The sequence below is a fragment of the Dipteris shenzhenensis genome, chromosome 17 (assembly GCF_047967505.1).
Source record: "Dipteris shenzhenensis isolate YYH24624 ecotype China chromosome 17, Dip_SZ_1.0, whole genome shotgun sequence".
In the NCBI taxonomy this organism is placed as follows: Eukaryota; Viridiplantae; Streptophyta; class Polypodiopsida; order Gleicheniales; family Dipteridaceae; genus Dipteris; species Dipteris shenzhenensis.
In genome coordinates, this window is record NC_141612.1 from 51,102,627 (window position 1) to 51,121,814 (window position 19,188).

The 19,188-nt window shown below is 45.0% G+C and overlaps 1 protein-coding gene and 1 pseudogene across 1 annotated transcript in view; both read left to right on the forward strand.

Moving 5' to 3' along the window:
* LOC147892262 (uncharacterized) overlaps positions 1-16,512 on the forward strand; it is a 39,114-nt gene extending 22,602 nt beyond the window's left edge. Inside the window, exon 5 of the mRNA XM_087388294.1 lies at positions 16,222-16,512. Coding sequence (XP_087244420.1) covers positions 16,222-16,425 — 204 coding nt within the window. The 3' untranslated portion in view covers positions 16,426-16,512. The remainder of the gene's footprint in view (positions 1-16,221) is intronic.
* LOC147892263 (uncharacterized) lies at positions 4,683-5,482 on the forward strand (annotated as a pseudogene).
* Positions 16,513-19,188: the final 2,676 nt, after the last annotated feature.

The following is a 19,188-nucleotide window of genomic DNA, read 5'->3' on the forward strand; positions in this document are numbered from 1 at the left end:
TAATATTTTATTTCCTATTTATAGTGTTTGATTTGTTATTCTATGTTAGAATAGTTTTTAGGAGTTATTTGAATACTTAAATTAGGTCTCTTAAGCATTTTCCCCCATGACCTCTCCACCCATCTTGCAGTCCCGGAAAGGGGGTCCAATTAGCATAGCGGGCTCCAAGACACATCCAGTTTTGTGATTTTAGCGAGGAGAAGTGGACCGTAGGGGTATTTGATGCTATGATGGAGGATCAGATCTCACTCATGATGGAAGATTGGATGGGTCCACAGGGACTAGACATTTGGCACACCCATCGTGCTGAAGTGGATTTCCAGTTGAGCTTCACACAGGAGAAGCAGATCTATGGATTGACACTAGGGAATATCAGATTGCCGCCTGAGGCAAGGATTCATTCGGCATACTACTGGCCACTCTAGAAGTGTGCTGAGATGTTCAGAGTGGACGTCCTCTTCATGTTGCAGTGGGCATGGAAGATTGGCATAGAGCCGGTGTCCACCTTGGTACGCCGTCGTACGGACACGGACTACTCGCTCTCCAAAACACCCTCAAAGTCACAAAAGACATTTTTTGGAACAGGCACCCACCCACAGGTGAGTCGTCCTCGTGAGTTGGACCATAGTGAGTTGGAACGTGCACGGGCTCCACGACCGTGCACGTAGGCGGGCAGTTTGGATGGGAGAGTCCAGATTTGGGATCCTGAATGTGTATGCCCGGAAGTGCAGACAGCACCATTCGGCCTTTTGGAGGAGGCTGACAGAGTGTTTGCCAGATGTCGACTCCTCCTGGATCGTTGGAGGACACTTCAACAACGTGGAGTTTGGGGAGGACAAGAAGGAGGGTGCCTCCTTTTTCGAGATGCCAGCAGTAGAGCGGAGGTCTTGGGAGTAGTTCATCTTCACAATTAGTGACAGAGACTCGTGGAGAGGGCCAGAGTTCAGCAGGATCCCTGGCAGCCTTCTTTTCTCATTCGGCCCGAGGCGATATGATGGATTTTTTGAGAGGCTGGATCGCTTCTATGTTGGGGACTGGGCACTCCATAGAGGTGGCTCTACAGGGATTCTAGTAGGCACCATGATGTCAAACCACTCTTTAGCAATATAATACCAAGAGTAGCACCGCCGTGGTCTTTCCCAAAAGGGGGTCCGCATTTGAGAGGACCTAGTATAGGATAAGGAGATTCAGCTGGTTATTGCAGAGATTTTGGCAGAAGGCAGAGTCAGTACCCTGCGAGGGTTGGGCTTTGTGGGTGGCAGATGCAATTCAGAGGAGCAGTGAGGAGTTGCATTCTCACGTCCTTAGACGGTGCGAGCGTGCACTGTGACGGAACGTTGCCTCCATAGACAAGCTCAAGGAACATGACCCAAGATCCTAGTGGCTTAGTGATAGATATGAGAGTGCGCGCCTTGAGCTCCTTGGCACAAAGGTTTGGCGAGCTGAGTTTTCGTACCACTCCACTTGAGCCTGCTGGGTTTAGCAAGGGCATAGGATGACGAAGCAGTTTTTTCAGACCACTGGACCTTGTTCGGTAGGCATGCAGCTACAACGATTATGGGATCCGCAAGGCATCTTGCACACTGATCCACAGGAGATTCTTGGCCACGGATTTCTACTGCCAGCTCTTTCAAGCGGAGAGGGTGACTCCAGCTTGTCTTGTGGCTCATAAGTTATTTTGGGACCATGTTCCGACAATAGTCTCGAGGGAGTTGCAGGAGCTTGGAGGAGCCTATCATGGATAAGGAGCTTTGGGAAGCCCTCAAGGCCCTTCCGACCCAAAAGTGTCCTGGCGAAGATGGCTTGACTCCGGCCTTCTTTCGTAATTTCTGGGAGATCATTGCCAGTCCTTTCCGCTCAGCCTTCTAGGAGATCTTCGATACGGGTTTCCTTCCTTAGTCCTTGAGTAGGGGGTGGATTTGGTTGGGCCAGGGAGGAGTCACAGCCCTTCACCATCCTTCTTTTGGATTTTGAGAAGGCTTACGACAGGGTGGAGTGGTCTTTCCTGGAGGGCACTATGCAGAGGTTAGGTTTCTCAAACAGATGAATCAAAGGAGTCTTTGCACTCTGTGCGGGGAGCTCTAGTCAAATGCTTTTAGGTGGACACATGGGCGAGGCCTTTTCTCTCCTGCGATTGGTTCGTGAGGGCTGTCCCCTAGCTCCCTTTCTTTTTCTTTTTGTGGCGGAGGCACTGGGCTACTACTTGAGATCGCAGGTGGCGAGCCTCACAGGGTTGAGGCTCCCAATCAAACAGAAGAGGAGCTATTGGATTCCGAGTTTGTAGATGACACAGCCTTGTATGTAGAGGGCACCACAACGAGCTTGGAGAGAGTCCAGGGAGTCGTGGATATTTATTGTGAGGCCTTGGAAGTTGGGTGCACGGATGAATTGGACAAAATCCATCGGTTTCTTCATAGGCTCTAAGGAGACTCCGGAGATTCGAGAGTGGAGGAGTGCCTGCGGTATCCAGCAAGATACCTCGGGTGCTAGGTCGGTATCGATATTACAACAGAGCAGCAGATCACCCCGGTTCTTGAGAGATTGATATTACAGCAGAGCGCAAGCTTCTGTACTGGAGCTTGGCCAAACTCTCTGTCACGGGGACGTGAAGTTATGAACCGTGACTAACTTTGGCTTAGGGGGCTAGCCCAGGGGAAGAGACACTTCCCAGAAGTCCCTAGGTGCACACGTTAGGCCTACTTGCTAGGGGCAAGGCAAGGTTTAGAGGGGTCTTAAAGTTAGGCCCAAGGAAACCAATGTTTCATTGGTTAGAAGGGGTTAGGATTTTAATGTGAGGTGAGGGGCAAACCAATGTTCCATTGGTTTGCAAGGGTTAGAGCTTTAATGAGGGGGCCACGTGGCATTCCCTCATGCATACCTACCCTCTTCCTCTCCTTCCAAGGCCAACGTACGTTTTCTATGGGTGTGATTCATTTTTCACGCATTTTTTTTGGAGATCGCCTTTTTTCCCACGTTATTTGCTGTTGCACGCATTTTGAGGCAGCTGTACAGACTGCATGTGCTCCATTAAAGGCCCCATACGGACTGTACGGCCCATTGGTGCTGCTGTATGGGATCCAAGGCAGATTGTATGGCCTTTCAACGCATGCTGTATGGGGTCTTTCAAGTTGCAAGAATCCCAAGGCTCATTGCATGGAGTTTCCATCGCTGCTGTACCTGCTGTAGCCTGTAGGGGCTGTTTCACGACTCCCAAGGCAGGTTGTACGGATGTTTATTTGCTGGCTGTACGGACGCTATTTTGCTGCTGCTGCACGGACTCCAAAGGCTGCGGACGTTTATTTCCTGTTCTGCATGTTACTCCTGCTAGCCTCAACACTGGATGTGTTGCTTTTGGAGGTGTTTCGGAGCTGGATTGAAGTCAGTTGAAGCTGGTTTGAGTTCTCTTGTCACTATCCTTTTCATGTGATTGCATTTGGAGATTTTTGGGAAGTGTTTAGATGCCTGGTCATTAACAGTTGGTTACAGTCTTTGTGGAATGCCTGGACACTTTTACAGTTGGACATGGACAAATGGTGAATGCCTTAGCTTTGCCTTGGCACTTGGGTGCTAGTGTGTGCACTAGGATGGAATGCAGGTTATAGCCAAGGTTTGGCTTGGACAGTGGAATTGCCCGCGGGGCAGAGCACAAGGGAGAGCCCTTGTTGTATGTACCATTTTCATTCCTAAAGAAATAAATAAATACCGGAAGGGGCACCAAGTGTTTGGGGCCAGTGTGGTGTCTTGTACTTGGTTTGATTGAGCAGGGGCACTCTAGCCTCCATCCAGTTATTTCTCAAGTTGTTTGTAAGTGGTATTGTTTAAAGTTAAGTGGTTGGAAATGATGCAATGTGGCTGTGAATAATGAATATGCGATGCAAGTTAAGGTCTACTGCCCCTGCCCTTTAGGAAACTGAAGGCCGGTTACAGTGGTTCCATTGCCGGGATATCACCATCTTCCTACAGAGGTGAGCCCTGGGAGAGTTGGGTGAAGAAAGCCCCATTGCATTTTTGTTACCGCCATATCATCAACAATCATGTTGCACCGCGAGAGATCACTGACTATCTCCGAGTAGGAAGCAGACAGCTTGGAGATGGAGCACAACACCAGTGAGGGTGAAGAAGAGCAAACTGATGAGGGACAGGATGTTTCTCCTGAGCATGCCACTGAGGATTCGCAGGATGAGTTAGATGAGGTACAGGAGCTTGATCCCAATGCCCTTTTTTAGTTACAAATGCAAAGTGCAGTGGGAGCCCTGTCACAGCTGCAAAAGACTTTCATGGAGATTATGCAAGCTTCTCCTGGTAGTATTGCTCCCCTTGGAAGCAAAAAGACAGGTGAGAAGAAGCAGACAAAGCATAAGAAGACTTAGAGGCGTGTATCTTTCAGTGGACAGCCACCAGAGATGCCTACAGTCACCCCTGTGGCGGGTAATGTCAATACTTTTCATTCAGTTAATCAAGGACAGCAAGTCCTCCCTCAGCCCATGAAGCATCCAGGATATTTTGGTGGAGGAACGGTTTTTCAATCAATGGTGGGACAGCCCACTGAAGGGCTTAGTATGCCTGGTACATACTTGGGTAGTTTCCAGCCAGGAATGCAGAATTTGCAGCAGCATATGGAGGGTGGAATGCCCCCTGCAAATGCCAATATGATGTATGCAAACATAGGGATGCAGCCCGGTATGCAGACAGGGATGCCAGGAATGATAAGCAACACTTGGAGTGTGCCACAGATGCAAGGAATGGGATCTGGAATGGTCAACCCCACCATGGGCACAGGTGATATAGTACAGAATATGGGATCCACGATGCCTCCACCATATTTACAGCCCCCAGTTTATGATAATCTTACTCCCAAAGGTAAGCTGAAAGATTATAAGGAGGGAGGGGCAGATGTGAAGTTTGACACCTTCAATGGGATGCAGGATAGATTGAAGGCCCTGACATTTGTGCAACAGTTTGATGCTGCCTATTCCGGTGGTCATTTCATAGAGTCTTCCAAGGTACGAAGGGCAGCCACCTTCTTGAAGGGTAACACACTCCAATGGTGGACCAATTTGCTTTTGCAGGGTAAAGCCCCTAACACTTGGATTGAGTTCAAGCAAGTTTTCTCATCTGCTTGGCTCACCACCACTTTTGAAGTGGATATAATGACAGCATGGCATAAGCTGGATGCCGCAAATGTAAGAATCTTGAAGAGTATAACAAAAAGTTCTGGGAGGCCTTATTGCCAGTCAGCTCGTATAGGACCGTATCATTGTTTGAGCAGGTGGAAAAGTATTATTGTGGGCTGCCAAAGGAGCTTCGTGACTATTGCACCAAGACAAAGGTCTCCAACATATCTCAACTGATTGAGAATGCTACTACAGCCTATGCTCTCATGCAAGGGATGACTCCAGGATTCAAAGGTAAGCAGCAGGATGACTCTTTCACGAAAAGGAAATTTGCCAAGACGACCAAAGTCAAGTTTGATGTGGGCTAGCGACCTAATAGTAAGCCCAGTTCAGAGAGAGATTGTCTCCTGAGGAACGGCGAGTTTCTGGATTCTCTTCGACAGAGGCTACGAGCAAGATTTCCGACTCTTCTCTTTGGCAAATTTTTCTGGCTCTTTGGTTTTCATCCACATTGACCAAAGTTTCATCTTTTCTTTGTTTGGGCTCGTTATTGGGCACTTTGGACTTTATGGACAGATTGCAATTGTAAAGTCTTTAGTGATCCCAATTTTTCTTTATTTGCTTTCTTTAAGCAGCAATCTTTCTTTGATTGCTTATAGACTCACCAAATAGATCAGGATGCATATTTGGCTTATACTGAGATCTTCAGTTGATGTATTTTCTAGCGCCTCTTTTCTGAGATAACTATTCTTGTAATATAATCAATCAAAGCTTTCACTATTAAAAAAAAGTGTGCGCGTGTGACCAATAGGTCTATGGGATAACATAGGAACCATCTAGTACACGTGACACAGGCAGCCCCAATGGAGTACAAAAGTCACTCCGGTTATTTTAGGGTACCTACATAATAATCTAAAAGAACATAATTAGCCATACATTAGTTTAAGACTGAGAGTCTTTTGGTGTTGATAATTGCTATTTTCCATCTTTTCTAGCAACCTTAACCTTGGCTAACTCTGTGGCTTTATGCTTCAATTGAGCTCATGTGAGTTCCTTAGCTATTCATAGCTTAGTCCCTTTCAACTTGTATGAGTGGCAGAGAAGGCTGATCCTTAAATCTCGTGATTTTGAGCGTAATGATAGCATGTCCTTTGGAGCGTTGGATATTGGAGAGAGAGAGAGAGAGAGAGAGAGAGAGAGAGATTTATTAACGTTTGGAGAATGTCTCATGGCCCTATGAGACAAGGTACACATAAGAAAAAGAAACTATTACATCTTCGAGGAGAGAGGGAGTGCACAAGGCATCTCCTAGAGAGTGCATAATGCAACTCATTATTATTATGGAGCACACCTAACTTCTAGTGCTATGATAGTGTCATCTTTATTACATCAATTTAAGACAGAGAGTCTTTGGGATGAAATTTGAATTCTCTAATCAATGCTTGTCCTTCACACGGTACATTGCCCATTTTCTTGCTTTTTTGGCTTCTTTCACTTTAGTAAGTTCAATGGATCTTTGCTTGAGATGAGTTGGAGTGAGCTCCTCAGATATTCATATCTTTATGCCCTTCAGCCTGTGTGTCTGTGGACTCTTGAACTTTGCTGCCTTGTCATTGACAGAGACTTGTATCTGTGTCCTCTTTTGTGGATATTCTAGATAACATATGGATCCCATTCCATTTGTGGTATCTTCTTCTTGATGTAGTTAATTTTGTCTTTTGTGAATGTCCTTGTGACATGGCAGCCATCTAGAATCCCCTCATGCGTAGGATCTGCTCTGCATTTTAGAAACCAAGTGAGGTGTTGGTGGAGATGCACTACACTTATGCAGCAGCTCGTTTATGACTTCTTGCTTTCCATTGACCTCCATATCGTGGACTTTTCTTTCTAGAGCTGCAAGCCGAAGATTGAGTTTTCGGACATCAAGCTCCACGTAATAGCCACACTCTTTTGGATTGAGGGGCTAATATGTTTTTGCATATGGGCTAGGAGTCATGGAAAACCTTGCAACAACCGAGTAGAAGGGCCTCGCAAGGGTGAATGCCTTGATCTTGGGTGTCTCCATATCAGCTTGTACAAATTGGATAACTGCCATCCTGTTGTAGTTAAACCTTGAGATGCATTGGGGGGTTTCAGCCCAACCCGTAGTCCCTCCTTGCCTTAGGGGCTTGCTACTGCTCCTATACGAGACTTGCCCCTATTGTGGGTGTGGCCCTGTGCTATTGGTTGTTGGCGGCATGTTGTCATTGTTGCTAGTGGTGGAGCGCTTGCCCGCTATTCGTGGCAGTGCTACTACCTGTTACTGGTGATAGGCAAGAGGAGCTAGCGGGGGGGGGGGGGGGAGAGAGAGAGAGAAAGAAAGTCTATTAACGTCCATGGGAGACCAAGAGTTCTATGGAACAACGTGAACCAACTAGTACATCAACTTAGGGAGGGCACAGGGCAGCTCCCAAGGAGTGCAGAGGCAGCTCCATTTTATTTAAAGTACCTATGTGATAACCTAGATAAAACATAGTAGATATAGCTGGCCATACATTAGTTTAAGACCGAGAGCCTTTTGGTTTTGATTTAAACTCTTTAATGAGTGCTACTCCTTCGTGATAGACTGCCCATTTACTGTCCTTCCTCGCAGCCTGAGCCTTTGGTAATTCCTTTGTCTTATCCTTCAGTTGAGCTCTTGTGCGTTCTTCGGCTATCCATATCTTAGTCCCTTTCACCTTATGAGATTTCCATAATACTTTTTACGTAGGTCTCGTGAGTTGAATGTAATGATAGCATGACCATTACACCTACCTATCTGGACTGCTCGAGCTTCACCATCATCATCAGGATTGTTAGGATTGTCATGTGCATCAGTTGTCCAATCAATAGTAGGCATGGCTGCTTTGACATGTGCAAAGGTATCACCGAATGATTCCTCTTCTTTATACCATTCATTTGGAAGCCCCCCAATTCTGATTTTCAAAGCATTATCCTTTCTAGCTGCATGTTCTTTAATCTCTTCTTGAATATCAGCTTTGTTGATCTTTGCATCAAACTCCACAATCACTTCTTGCTTGGCTGTCTGCACTTCTGTTTGAACTAGATTCTTGACTCTAGAGACTAGTTGGGGGGTAGGGGGGGAAGCATTACATGACTTTACAACACCATCAATGACTTCCTTCTTATCAGGTCCTTCCAAAACTTGAATTCTAGTTATGGCATCTGCCAGTTGCATCTTCAGCTCTCGCACTTGATCCGTAGGAAGAAAATCTGTTTGTGATACCCAATAGTGAGTCGGTCAAAAAGACCACCTTGTTCAAAGATATGCGCATACGGGGAAGGCATCCTGGCTGCAACTGTGGCATATAGAGCTCTGCTATTGGAGGTTGGTGGAGTAGAGGGTGATTTTGAAGAGGAGGGTAGGCTGGGCCATTCTTTGCTGGCCATATCTCCTGTTACCTTCTGGCTGAACTAACCCCCTAGTTGAGTTGGGGGCTCAACCCAACTAGGGGTTCCAGGCTAGGCGGGGGAAGGCGGAGGGTTGGTGAGGCTAGGCAGGGTTGGTTGAGGGTAGACAGGGCTAAGCGGGCAGGGGACAGAGGCGGAGCAGCTAAGCAGGCAACGAGGCGGAGCAGAGGCGGGTGGAGTAGAAGGAGGGAGGTGGGAGGAGCCGAGGCAGGCGAGTACATGCGGGCAAGTGGGAGGAGTAGAGGTGGGAGGCGGAGGAGCAAAAGTGGGCAGGGGCAGAGGCGGAGAGAGAGAGAGAGAGAGAAGGGGGGGGGGAGGAAGGAGATATATGATATGATTGTATTAAAGTCCGCGGGTGACCCTTCAGGACCTATGGGAGGGAGGGAGGGATGATATGATTGTATTAATGTCTTGGGAGACCCTTCAGGACCTATGGGACTGGCGATCACTATCAACTAATAGTGATCCCTTACATCCAGTGAGAGAAAATATTGCACTTGTCATGTATTGAATACTTGTTGGGCTAGCTTGTGTACTAGACCTAGTACCTTATTGCGATGTTCCTAGCTTTTTAATTGGCTGCTCCAGTAGATGTTTTAGATCTTTGCTGTCCCCATATCCTTCTTTGATGTGTGCATGCTCTACATCTCAAAAGTACATGCTGTTCAATTTCCACTCCCCTTGTGGTTAAGATTTTGCAGATTTCTTTCCTCTTTGGGGATCCGGGGTCTTGCCCATCTGTCCCTCTCTACCTTGAAATCATGTGAATTAGTTCTAATTTTGCTAGGTGCCTTTTGCATGTTGATATGTCTTCCCCGAGGTGTTTTTGCATTACATAGCTGTCCGTCGAGTTAATTTCCTGTTATAAAACTACGTTTTTGTTCCTGGGTTTGCTAGATTGTAGAATTTGTTAGCGCCACAATCTCCCTTATTTCACATGCATCTTCTGGTATATCAATGGCTATTATATCCCACGATTCCATCTGGCCTTTCTTGTAGAGCCATGTCAAGCAAGACATGGGGTTTTTGACTGGTCACCCGTGGCTTGCTTGATAAGGCTCATAAGTACGTCTCGCAAGATCTCAAGATAGTAGCCAGTTGCTTGGTCAGGCTTTTCTCGTGTTTCAGTGACCAGTTTCCAGCGGAGTGAATCTCTATAGCGTGGATATAGGATCCCTTGTATCTGTTTGGAAGTACTTGATCCACCCACTGATTCCTCCACTGTATTCCCTCTTGCCAACCCATGATTTGTGTAGCTTTCATCGTCTTGTGTGGTATCCTATTGGCGTCGATCTTCTAAACTTTGTTAATAAGCCATGAATTGACATAATGCTTCCCTCTCTAGAGGTAATATACCTGCTTCAGCTAGTCGGATGGGGTAGGGTGTCTGTGCGTTAACCCCTAATCCCCCTATCGGGAAATGTTTGCAGGAGAAAAAAAGAAAGAAAGTCTATTAACGTCCACTGGAGACCAAAAGGTCTATGGGACAGCAAGAAACCCTCTAGTACATCTTCTTTAGGGAGGGCACATGGCAGCTCCCAAGGAGTGCAAAGAGAGAGAGAGAGAGAGAGAGAGAGAGAGAGAGAGTCCTCTGGAGGCCTCACGGGCCTATGGGACAAAACACACACCAAAAGGATAAACACCAAACATCAGTTATAGATTGAGAGTCTCTTTGGAGTGTGTATAGCACTTACTCTCTAGTTATTATAGGTTAGCTACGGTCTACTACAAAAGACAATCGTCGTGCATTACATCACTGAGAGTCTTTAGGTTTGAATTTGAAATCTCTAATTAGTGCTCTTCCATCTCTGTAAACAGCCCATTTTCCGAGCATCCTTCACTTTAGTCAATTTAGTGGCTTTCAGTTTGAGCTGAGTTGGGGTGAGCTCCTCTGCCATCCATATTTTAGCACCCTTCAACTTATTGGTTTGCTTGAGAATCTTGCTTCTTTTCATCTTGTCCTTGAAGCATACTTTGGCTTGTGTCCTTTCCTGTAAGACAGCTATTACATCTGCAACTTTCCACTCTATTTGTGGGATTCTTTCCACGATATTCTCCATCTTTTCCTTTTGACTTCCTTCAAATCAGCCCTCTGGTAGCCCCCCTATGCGTATGAATCGTGCATTAGTCACTCTCTTTTCATGTTTTTGTACTTCTTCATAAACACTCCATGTATTGATTTTTATTGGCCATTTTTGCTGTAATTTCCTGCTTTACTGATTTGACCTGAGTGGTAACTAAGTCTTGGACTTTGGTTACCAGCTTTGGTTTGAGCGCTGCTTCACTTTGTATCTGTAGTCCTTCTTGTATGATTTCCTATTTTCCTTTGTTTGCCATATTGAAAACTTTCATCTCCAAAGAGGCGAGTCGAGCCTTAGCCTCTCTAAGTTCTTGTTGTAGATAGTAAACTTGTTCCTGTAGGTTCAGACCTGCGAGTTTGTTGCGTTGCCTCTGATAGTTCAAATCATAAGGAGAGGGAGTCAGGGCAAACTGATAATGGCAGTAAACGAGAGTTTCTTCGTTGTAGGTGTCGAGGTAAGAGTTGAGATAGCAGATTTCTTCTCCATGGAGGCCTTCGAGATCTCCATGGTGGCTTGTGAGTATTTTGGAGGCCCCTTTGCTGTCTCTAACACCCCAGACTGAGAGCCTGGGCCTCAACTTAGTCTGGGGTTGAGAGAGGGCTACTTTTGCGCCCCCCTAGGCTGGCGAACTGCTCCCTGGATCTACCAACTCCCTTGACTTGAGCGTAGTGCCGCCGCAACCCGCCTGCTGCTGTGTGCACCGCCTGGAGTGGAGCAGCTAGACAGGGAGATGCGGGAGAGCTAGGTGAGCGGCTAGGCGATAGAGGCAGAGAGCTGAGCGGGAGAGGTGGAGGGCTGAGCGGGAGAGGCGGAGGCTGAGAGAGAGGCGGAAGGCTGAGCGGGAGTTTTGAGCAGGAGAGGCTGAAGGCTGAGAGAGAGAGAGAGAGAGAGAGAGAGAGAGAGAGAGAGATGTATTAATGTCAGCAAAAGGCCTCACGGGCCTATGAGACAAAGTACAGACCAAAAAAGGGATAAACACCAACATTAGTTAGAGATTGAGAGTCTCTTAAGAGTGCATATAGCATCTCTAAAGTTATTTTAGGCTAGCTACGGTCTACTATGAGAGACAATCAGCTGACATTACATTAGTTTAAGTCTGAGATGGGGGGGGGCGGGGGGGGGGGGACACCAAATGTTGAAACATGTGAACGTCACGTGACACATCATCGTATCACATAATCCACACCATCTCATATCATATGACATAAAACTGTGCTTGAATGTAAAAGACAATAAATTTCTTTAGCTTTCAACTTTCTATTTTAGCTTAAACTTTGAAAAAAAAACAAAATTCATAGGTAGCTTGTTGGTTTTAAGCTTTGGAAGCTTTGCGTATGTGGATAACCAAATGGTGTCCCTAATATATGAGAAGACCACTTCCCCAAACAAAAAAAAGTTTCTTTTTTGGGAACTGTTCTGGAATGGTTTGTTTCTCTAGGGAACACCTTCCAAAAACGTTACAGGAATGCCAAAATGTCGTTCGCCGTTTTCAAACATGCTGAGTATGTGTCCTTATTTGGAACGGTGTTCCCTGGTTCCAAGAATGGGGAATGACATTTTTTAGTAGCTATGGTGCACGTGTGCACGCACGCGTGCATGCATCTGTGTGACTTATGCTCCAGGCACAGTTATATGAAAGCTAGGCATCCTCTGTTTGTAATATAGGGAGTGAGCGGTTCTTTGTACCTCAGTGTGCTTGCCTGAGGTATTTGGATTTGGCTCGACATCTTGGAGCCAAGAGAGGGTGCGTGAAAGTTAGGCATCTCCTGTGTATACTATAGGGAGTGAGGGCGAGAGTTGTAGGATCTCCCCATAACATATGCAGTAGTTGGGGGCAATGCCATGGCATAAGCTAGGGCAAGTAGGCATGGTAATTAGGCTGAATATGGGTCTGGTTGAGGGATGAGCTTAGGCCTGGTTAAAGGCCAGGACAGGAACAATAGCTGGTTGGGGCGAGGTAGGGCAGCCAACCACCCAACCACAGGGTCGGGTCAGACCAACCTGACCAAGGTTGGGTTAAATCGGCTACACCAATTCGGGCTAGCAGACTAGCCAACCCAGACCTGGTCAGGTCAGGTTCAGTTCAGCTTGTGTTTGGACAGTGTTGCAGGGTGCAGTCCTACCTTGGAGTCACTTGCGGTTTGTTGCACGATACATTCTCTCTAAAAATGTAGTAGAGTCTCTCTAGACGTTTTTCCTGCATTTCTCTCTCACACTCTATCTTCCGCTGTGTATTTTGACATGGCATCAAAGCCCAAGGTATCTTAAAGCCTTGGGAAGGAAGAGAGCTCTTAGGTTGAAGGAGTTTGCTGATGTTTGGAGGCCTGGACAGTTCCTGGCAAGAAGAAGAAGCGAGGAAGAGGCATTGCTGAAAGCCTGCTTGCAGCCCCTTCTTTCTTTTCCTTCCCATCCACTCTCCCTTCATAAGAACAAGTTCTCATTGAGATGGCAAGTTTGCTAGAGATGGCTAGAGAAGCTGGTGAAGACCTCCATGCTTTCCACATTCCCGGTGGACTTTTAGTTGGACGAAAACATCTATGGAGTTTGAAGGGTAATGATGCAATCAGTGTTGTAGTCCTATGACTTGGTTAACCAGATTTGATTCTTGTTGGAATTATGAAGCCAGATTTGGATGAGGAGGACCTTGGCATCATTGAGTGGAAGGAGCGGGAAACCATGGCAGAGTTGTGGGATTGTGTCAATGTCCGAATTTTCTCTTTCATCTTTATCAATTGTACCCCTCAAGTGTTCAATCATGCGAAGCACATGACGCTGGCCAAAGGAACTTGGAAGCACTTGGCATCGCTCTACAATAGGGTATCGATAAACTATGAAGCCTATCTCGTTGGAAGTGTGTTGGGAATGAGTTTGTATCATAGGATATAGCCATCACTTTGCTGTTCCATCTTTTTTCGTAGTACTCAGCGTTCTACTCCTCTCTGATCATGATTTGGAGACTCAACTTCTCATGTGGAAGGAGCACGTGGCGATGGTGTTGGACAGGGAGGAGTAGCTCAACAACCCTCCATAGGGTGATGGATCCAACGCCTTGGCGGTCCTGCAATCAACCGGGCAGAGCAACAACAAGAGTAAGGAAAGTATTTAGAAAAGAAGTCCAATCCAGATCGTGAGACCCTAAAGGTGAATTGGAGTTGTAACCACTGTGGCAAGAAGGGTCACTATTGGATTAAGTGCCTTGAGCGTATCCTTGACAAGGGTACTAGTTCATTAGCTGTCTTCAGCTACGACAACCCCAGCATTTGTACACATGGATCATAGACACGAGTAGGTCACACGGCCGGTGAGTGAGAGTGGATTGTGTACAGTGGTGCTTTCAAGCACATGATACATTCGTGAGAAGATTGCCAAGACATTCAGTGGCGGTCATGTAATTTCTGCATTGGTGATAAGTGTTGGAGTTAGTGAGTGATCATCCTCATGAGTTCATCCACTTAGTTAGGGTAAGTGGTGTGGTTAGATGTGGTGTAGGTCTAGGTGGCTTCCTTGCATGCAATAGACTACGTAGGTAGAGGAGACAGCAAGCCGCCTTCATTCTCACACTCTCCAGGCGGTTCCATGAGGGTCGACCTTTATGGTTTCAGGGAGGACATGCGACTCTTGGCCTAGAGGTTGACGGTTTGAGAGCTACTGGCTAGCACGAGAAGAGGCGGTCTCTCTTGGCGGTTTGCGTGATGATATAGCTTTTGAGCAGGTCGTTTTTGTGTGTGAGTATGTTTTGATGCTTGTGTGAGAGCATGTGTGGCAATCTTGGTTACATTGTAATGAGGAACAAGCCCAGTAGGGATGTGCTCTAGTAATAAATCAACTTGAGTGTTTCTTGTGTGGAATTTTGAGTTGTTTCTCATTTTGATTCTCTGTCAATGCAATAGCTTTTGTACTCATTTAAATTCTAATTATATAGTTGTATAAATTGCATGCAACACTGAACATAGGCATAAATCCATCAATAAGTCCACTATACCAATTCAAGGTCAGGGTAGGAATTCCCCTCAAGCTTACTTGCTAGGTTCTTTATGTTCTGACTCTTGGTCCCCCCTATTGTCAGTGCATCATGTTTGCAAGACTGGCAAGTACATGAAGTTTAAAGAAGAGTTAGTGGCTATCGAGGACAAAGCAACATGCCAGGGCTTTGGAGGAAGAAGCAACTGATGATGTGATCTACAAACTCCGTTACTCTCTTTTCTTACAGGTATTCGTCTTAGTGAGTTGTGGCATTCTTGAGATGATGCAGCGGGAGCGAAGTCTCTAAGTTGGAGCTTCTCAAATTGGAGAGGAGATTTAGGCACGAGGTGATCTACATTAGAGGACAGTTGTACCCTGGGCCTGGGAGCAACCTCATGGAGTGGAGAGAAGCAGCCAGCCTTGTCATCAACTGAGGCTGAGACCAGGTTGCTTGTGGAGCTGCGCACGAGATGGTGTGGCTACGAAGGCTACTTTGGGGAGGAGGTGAGTTCGATGAAGGACATGAAGCTTCTTTAGATGCTCCGTAATTACTCCAGCTCCCTGGGTTTAGTTTGACAGCCAAGAGCTGAGAGGAGTGCGAAAATTAGGTATCTTCTGCTTGTATATAGGGAGTGAGGGCGAGATACTTGTAGGATTCTCCCTGTAGCATATGCAATAGTTGGGGTAAAGTGCCAGGGCAAGTAGGCTGAATATGGGGCTGGTTAAGGGCTCGGTTTATGCCTGGTTTAGGCCTGGTTGAAGGCCAGGAACAGCCGGCCAGTTAGGCCAGCCAACCATCCAACCACAGGTTAGGTTAGTCCAATGTGGCCAGGTTGGGTTAACCCAACCTGGACCTGGTTAGCAGACCAGCTAACCCAGACCCTGGTTCAGGTCGGCCTGTCTGCAGCCAGTATACTTTCCCCCCTATAAAATGGGTCAATGTGCCCTTGTATTGTACTGTCACAAATACTGTTCAGCTTGTGTTTGGAGTGTTCCAGGGTTCAGTTCTAACTTGGAGTGTGATCATTCCAATGGAGGTTTTTCTGAGAGTAAAGCGCATAATTTTTTTAAACACTTGTGCCTTGCACTCACTTGCAGTTTGTTGTGCAGAACATTCTCTCTCGAAATACTGTTCTCTCTCTGTAGACGTTTTTCCTGCATTTCTCTCTCCCATGTTGTCCCTGTGTACTTTGACACTTTATTATGTCTAGTCTGGGATGGTCCTTTAGACATAATGCTCGGTTCCATGCGGTATCGTCTGCACATTACAATGTGGGTACATGGAGGTTCAATATCTACATGCTTGACTTGACAGATGACTGTCATCAGCAATCACAGTTCAGTGTGCAATTCTCATTACTGTTGACATTTTACTGCAAACCTGGCCTCTTGACACTAGCGTGTCAGTGATAGCTGTAGAAGTGTAAAGTTATTTCACACAACTTCTGTAATCTTTTAAACTGCCTCACAATTACCATGTAGAAACAATTCATGGCATTGCACACGTATTAAGCTAGTGAAATGAGTTTAAACTTTACCTCTCTTCCCTTAGTGGAATTTACTTCAGTCTTTATTGTGTATTTTCTAATCAAACCAAGGTATTTACTATACAGGTAAAAGTAGAAAGAACAAGGTCTCATGCACATGAAAAACTGCTGAGTAAGCTAGCAGCTGCACGGCGGCAGGCAGAGGACCGCCGTGCTGCAGCAGAAGCAAAACGTTGTGAGCAAGCTGCCAAAACAGCACAACGTGCAGATCACATCCGTCGTACAGGTCGAGTGCCATCGTCCTTTTTCAGTTGTGGATTCTGCCATTGAGAAAGGAAATGATGATTTGACATGTTTTCATATGGGAAAGGGGATAAAAGTAGTTTTATGGGAAAGGAGCTTGCACCAATGCAGCAGATTAAACGAGTAATAAGCACTTTGGAGATGTGTTACAGATCTCGTTTATAAACAAAATCTCCACTCAAAATCTTGAAAGAAGATCTATAACACCAGTGCAGCCCCAATTTGAAATGTGAAAAACTAACAACAAGCAGTCAGTTTTACAAGATATTTTTGAAGGTCAGCTTTCATTTTGGCTGTAATCTTGTGGCTCAGTTGTAAGAAATTATATGCCAATCATGATAGCAGAACAGCACGAGGTAAACGTATTACCAAACTCGTGTGGTATCTCCTGGAAGTCTGGTACATCATCTAAGGTGTCAATGGTCCGTGAAAGATCTTTTGCGTCCCTGCACTGAGGCCTTACTATTGTCAGTTTTTACTACTTCAGATTCTATTTGATTAGGTGGATGAATCATGCATGGCTCCAGAAGGCTTTGGCTGTGTTTTAGGACTCAATGCTCTCTCGTGACTGATTTGGTATGCCTTGCAGTGGTACCCTGCTAAGTTGTGAATCGTAAGTGTTACAATTGTACTTTGATTGGTTGGATACATTTTAAAGGCCGCTAGTGTTAGCTATTATCCCGATTAGATATATCTTTCATGTTGAGCTGACAGAAACTCTCAAAAAACGTATAATAATGTTTTTGTCAGGATATGTGTATCGAGCATGTTTTTCAAGCAATGATCTATCTACACTACTGGTGCAGCTGATGTTATACTAGGTAGTCCCTGCTATGTATGGTGAAATTAATGGGTTATGACACGTGGGTATTTTAGGCTATGAATAATCTCATAACATGCACTAGGTGTCTGTATGCATGCCTAGTTTAACAGAGTGCATCAGAGTTGCTACATATATAGAATGGTTGTTATATGAAAACTACAGCTTCCAAAGCCGCCAAATAGATGGTTACAAAAAAGATACGTATAATAATTTGAGTACTGATTCCAGTTCTTGACAAAATCATATGTATCTATGGCGGAAGTCTTTTACTCTGATTTTGTACTCTCGTATCCATGTAGGGGCTCCTTATGATACTGTGTTGATTTTTCAAGGTAGAGTAGACAAGGTAGCCAATCTAGTGGACAAGGTAGCCAATCTAGTGGAATTGTACTAAGTGCAATCTTGAGGATTCTTGACATGGGTACAGTGCTCAAACTTGATCGATCATTCAGTATCAATGAGCTGGTATAATGAGTGGATTGACTATGGTAAGCATCTCAAATTTCAATCCTAAGCTCTTCAAAGTCTCGTAGGAGGGGTTAATATGCCTCAAGTTCAGAGTCCCAAGCAATGACGAAATTTCTCACTTCAGTGGTGGGACGATAGTAAGAAACACATTTCGTTTTATGGCTTACAATGTGAAACAGCTGCAGGTGTGATGTTGCCAAGCAGGTTAGATAGATGCAGAGCCCAATAAAATCCAAGCAACCTTCTCATACCTGCAGAATGGTTTTAAAGCTTATAAATAACTGTGGAGCTAAACAATCATCCGACATATACTGAGCGCACCATGGAACCAAACAATCATCGAGCATACCTCAACGTTAGATTTAATGGTTTTAAAGGTAATAAATAACCATGGAACTAAACAATCATCCTGCATACTTTAAGCATATCTCAACTTCAGATTTCAAAGATTTTAAAGCATTTTCATAAGTATTATTTTTGCTATGATGGAAATATGGAGAAAAACTACAAGCCTTGAACTTGACAATTTAAATCCCATTTAAAAGTAGCAAAATGAGCAACCTTCAAAACAATAAGTCCAGGAAAGCTAGCTCCAGAGAAACTATTCCAGGCAACCCACACGAAGATTCTAAGCAGTCAAAATAAAATGGCTGGTACTTTCTAATAGTATTAAATCTAGCCTACATGTGACAATCTATTGATAATCTATGTTTTTACATAGGTTCACACTCTTCTATAGAGTGGACAACAATTATATGCCATTTTCTAGTTGGTGCATTAGATATTATATCATTGTATTTAGAGTACAAGCCTTCCTTTCTTGTTTATTGAGTTTTGTCATCTTGGAGTATTGTACAAATACTTTCTTTCTTATATGGTGCTCACAAGCTCATAGTGGCATCCAAGCTTGAATATTATCCTTTTTGGATGTACTTAGGTCCACTAATCCACGATTGGTTCTAGTTGCAATGAGCAACACAGAACCGAGTACAAGCCATCCTCTCTTGTTTGTTAAGTTTTGTCATGTCTTGGATTAGATCGTTGGTGTATTGTACAAATACTTCTTTCTTATATGGTGCTCATGCGACATAGTGATTGCAACATGAGCAACACAGTGTTTGAGTTGAAGTGAATGAAAAGGGAGTGTGCAAGCTAGCTTGTTCATTGAATTCATTTGAGTCTCTATTAGCTTCAAAGGAGTTTGGAACAAAGAGAAAAGGGAAAAACATGAATAGTGAAAGCCATTCTAATCTTCCAGTCAAGAAATGACCTTAGGTTGTCACGACCATTGAGAGATGTGAAATGGTTGTTTGTCACTTTGGAGTCTTGAATGAATGGAGAAATTTATAGATATTACAACAGTATCCCTGTAGCAAGGGAGTGAGATTCTAGGTATGGGAACTAGAAATAGTGGAGAATGGCTAGACAATTGCTAATGGTTAGCATAGGCATTATAAGGCAACTCATTTGTGTGCTCTTCTACGAGTGGACCATAAATA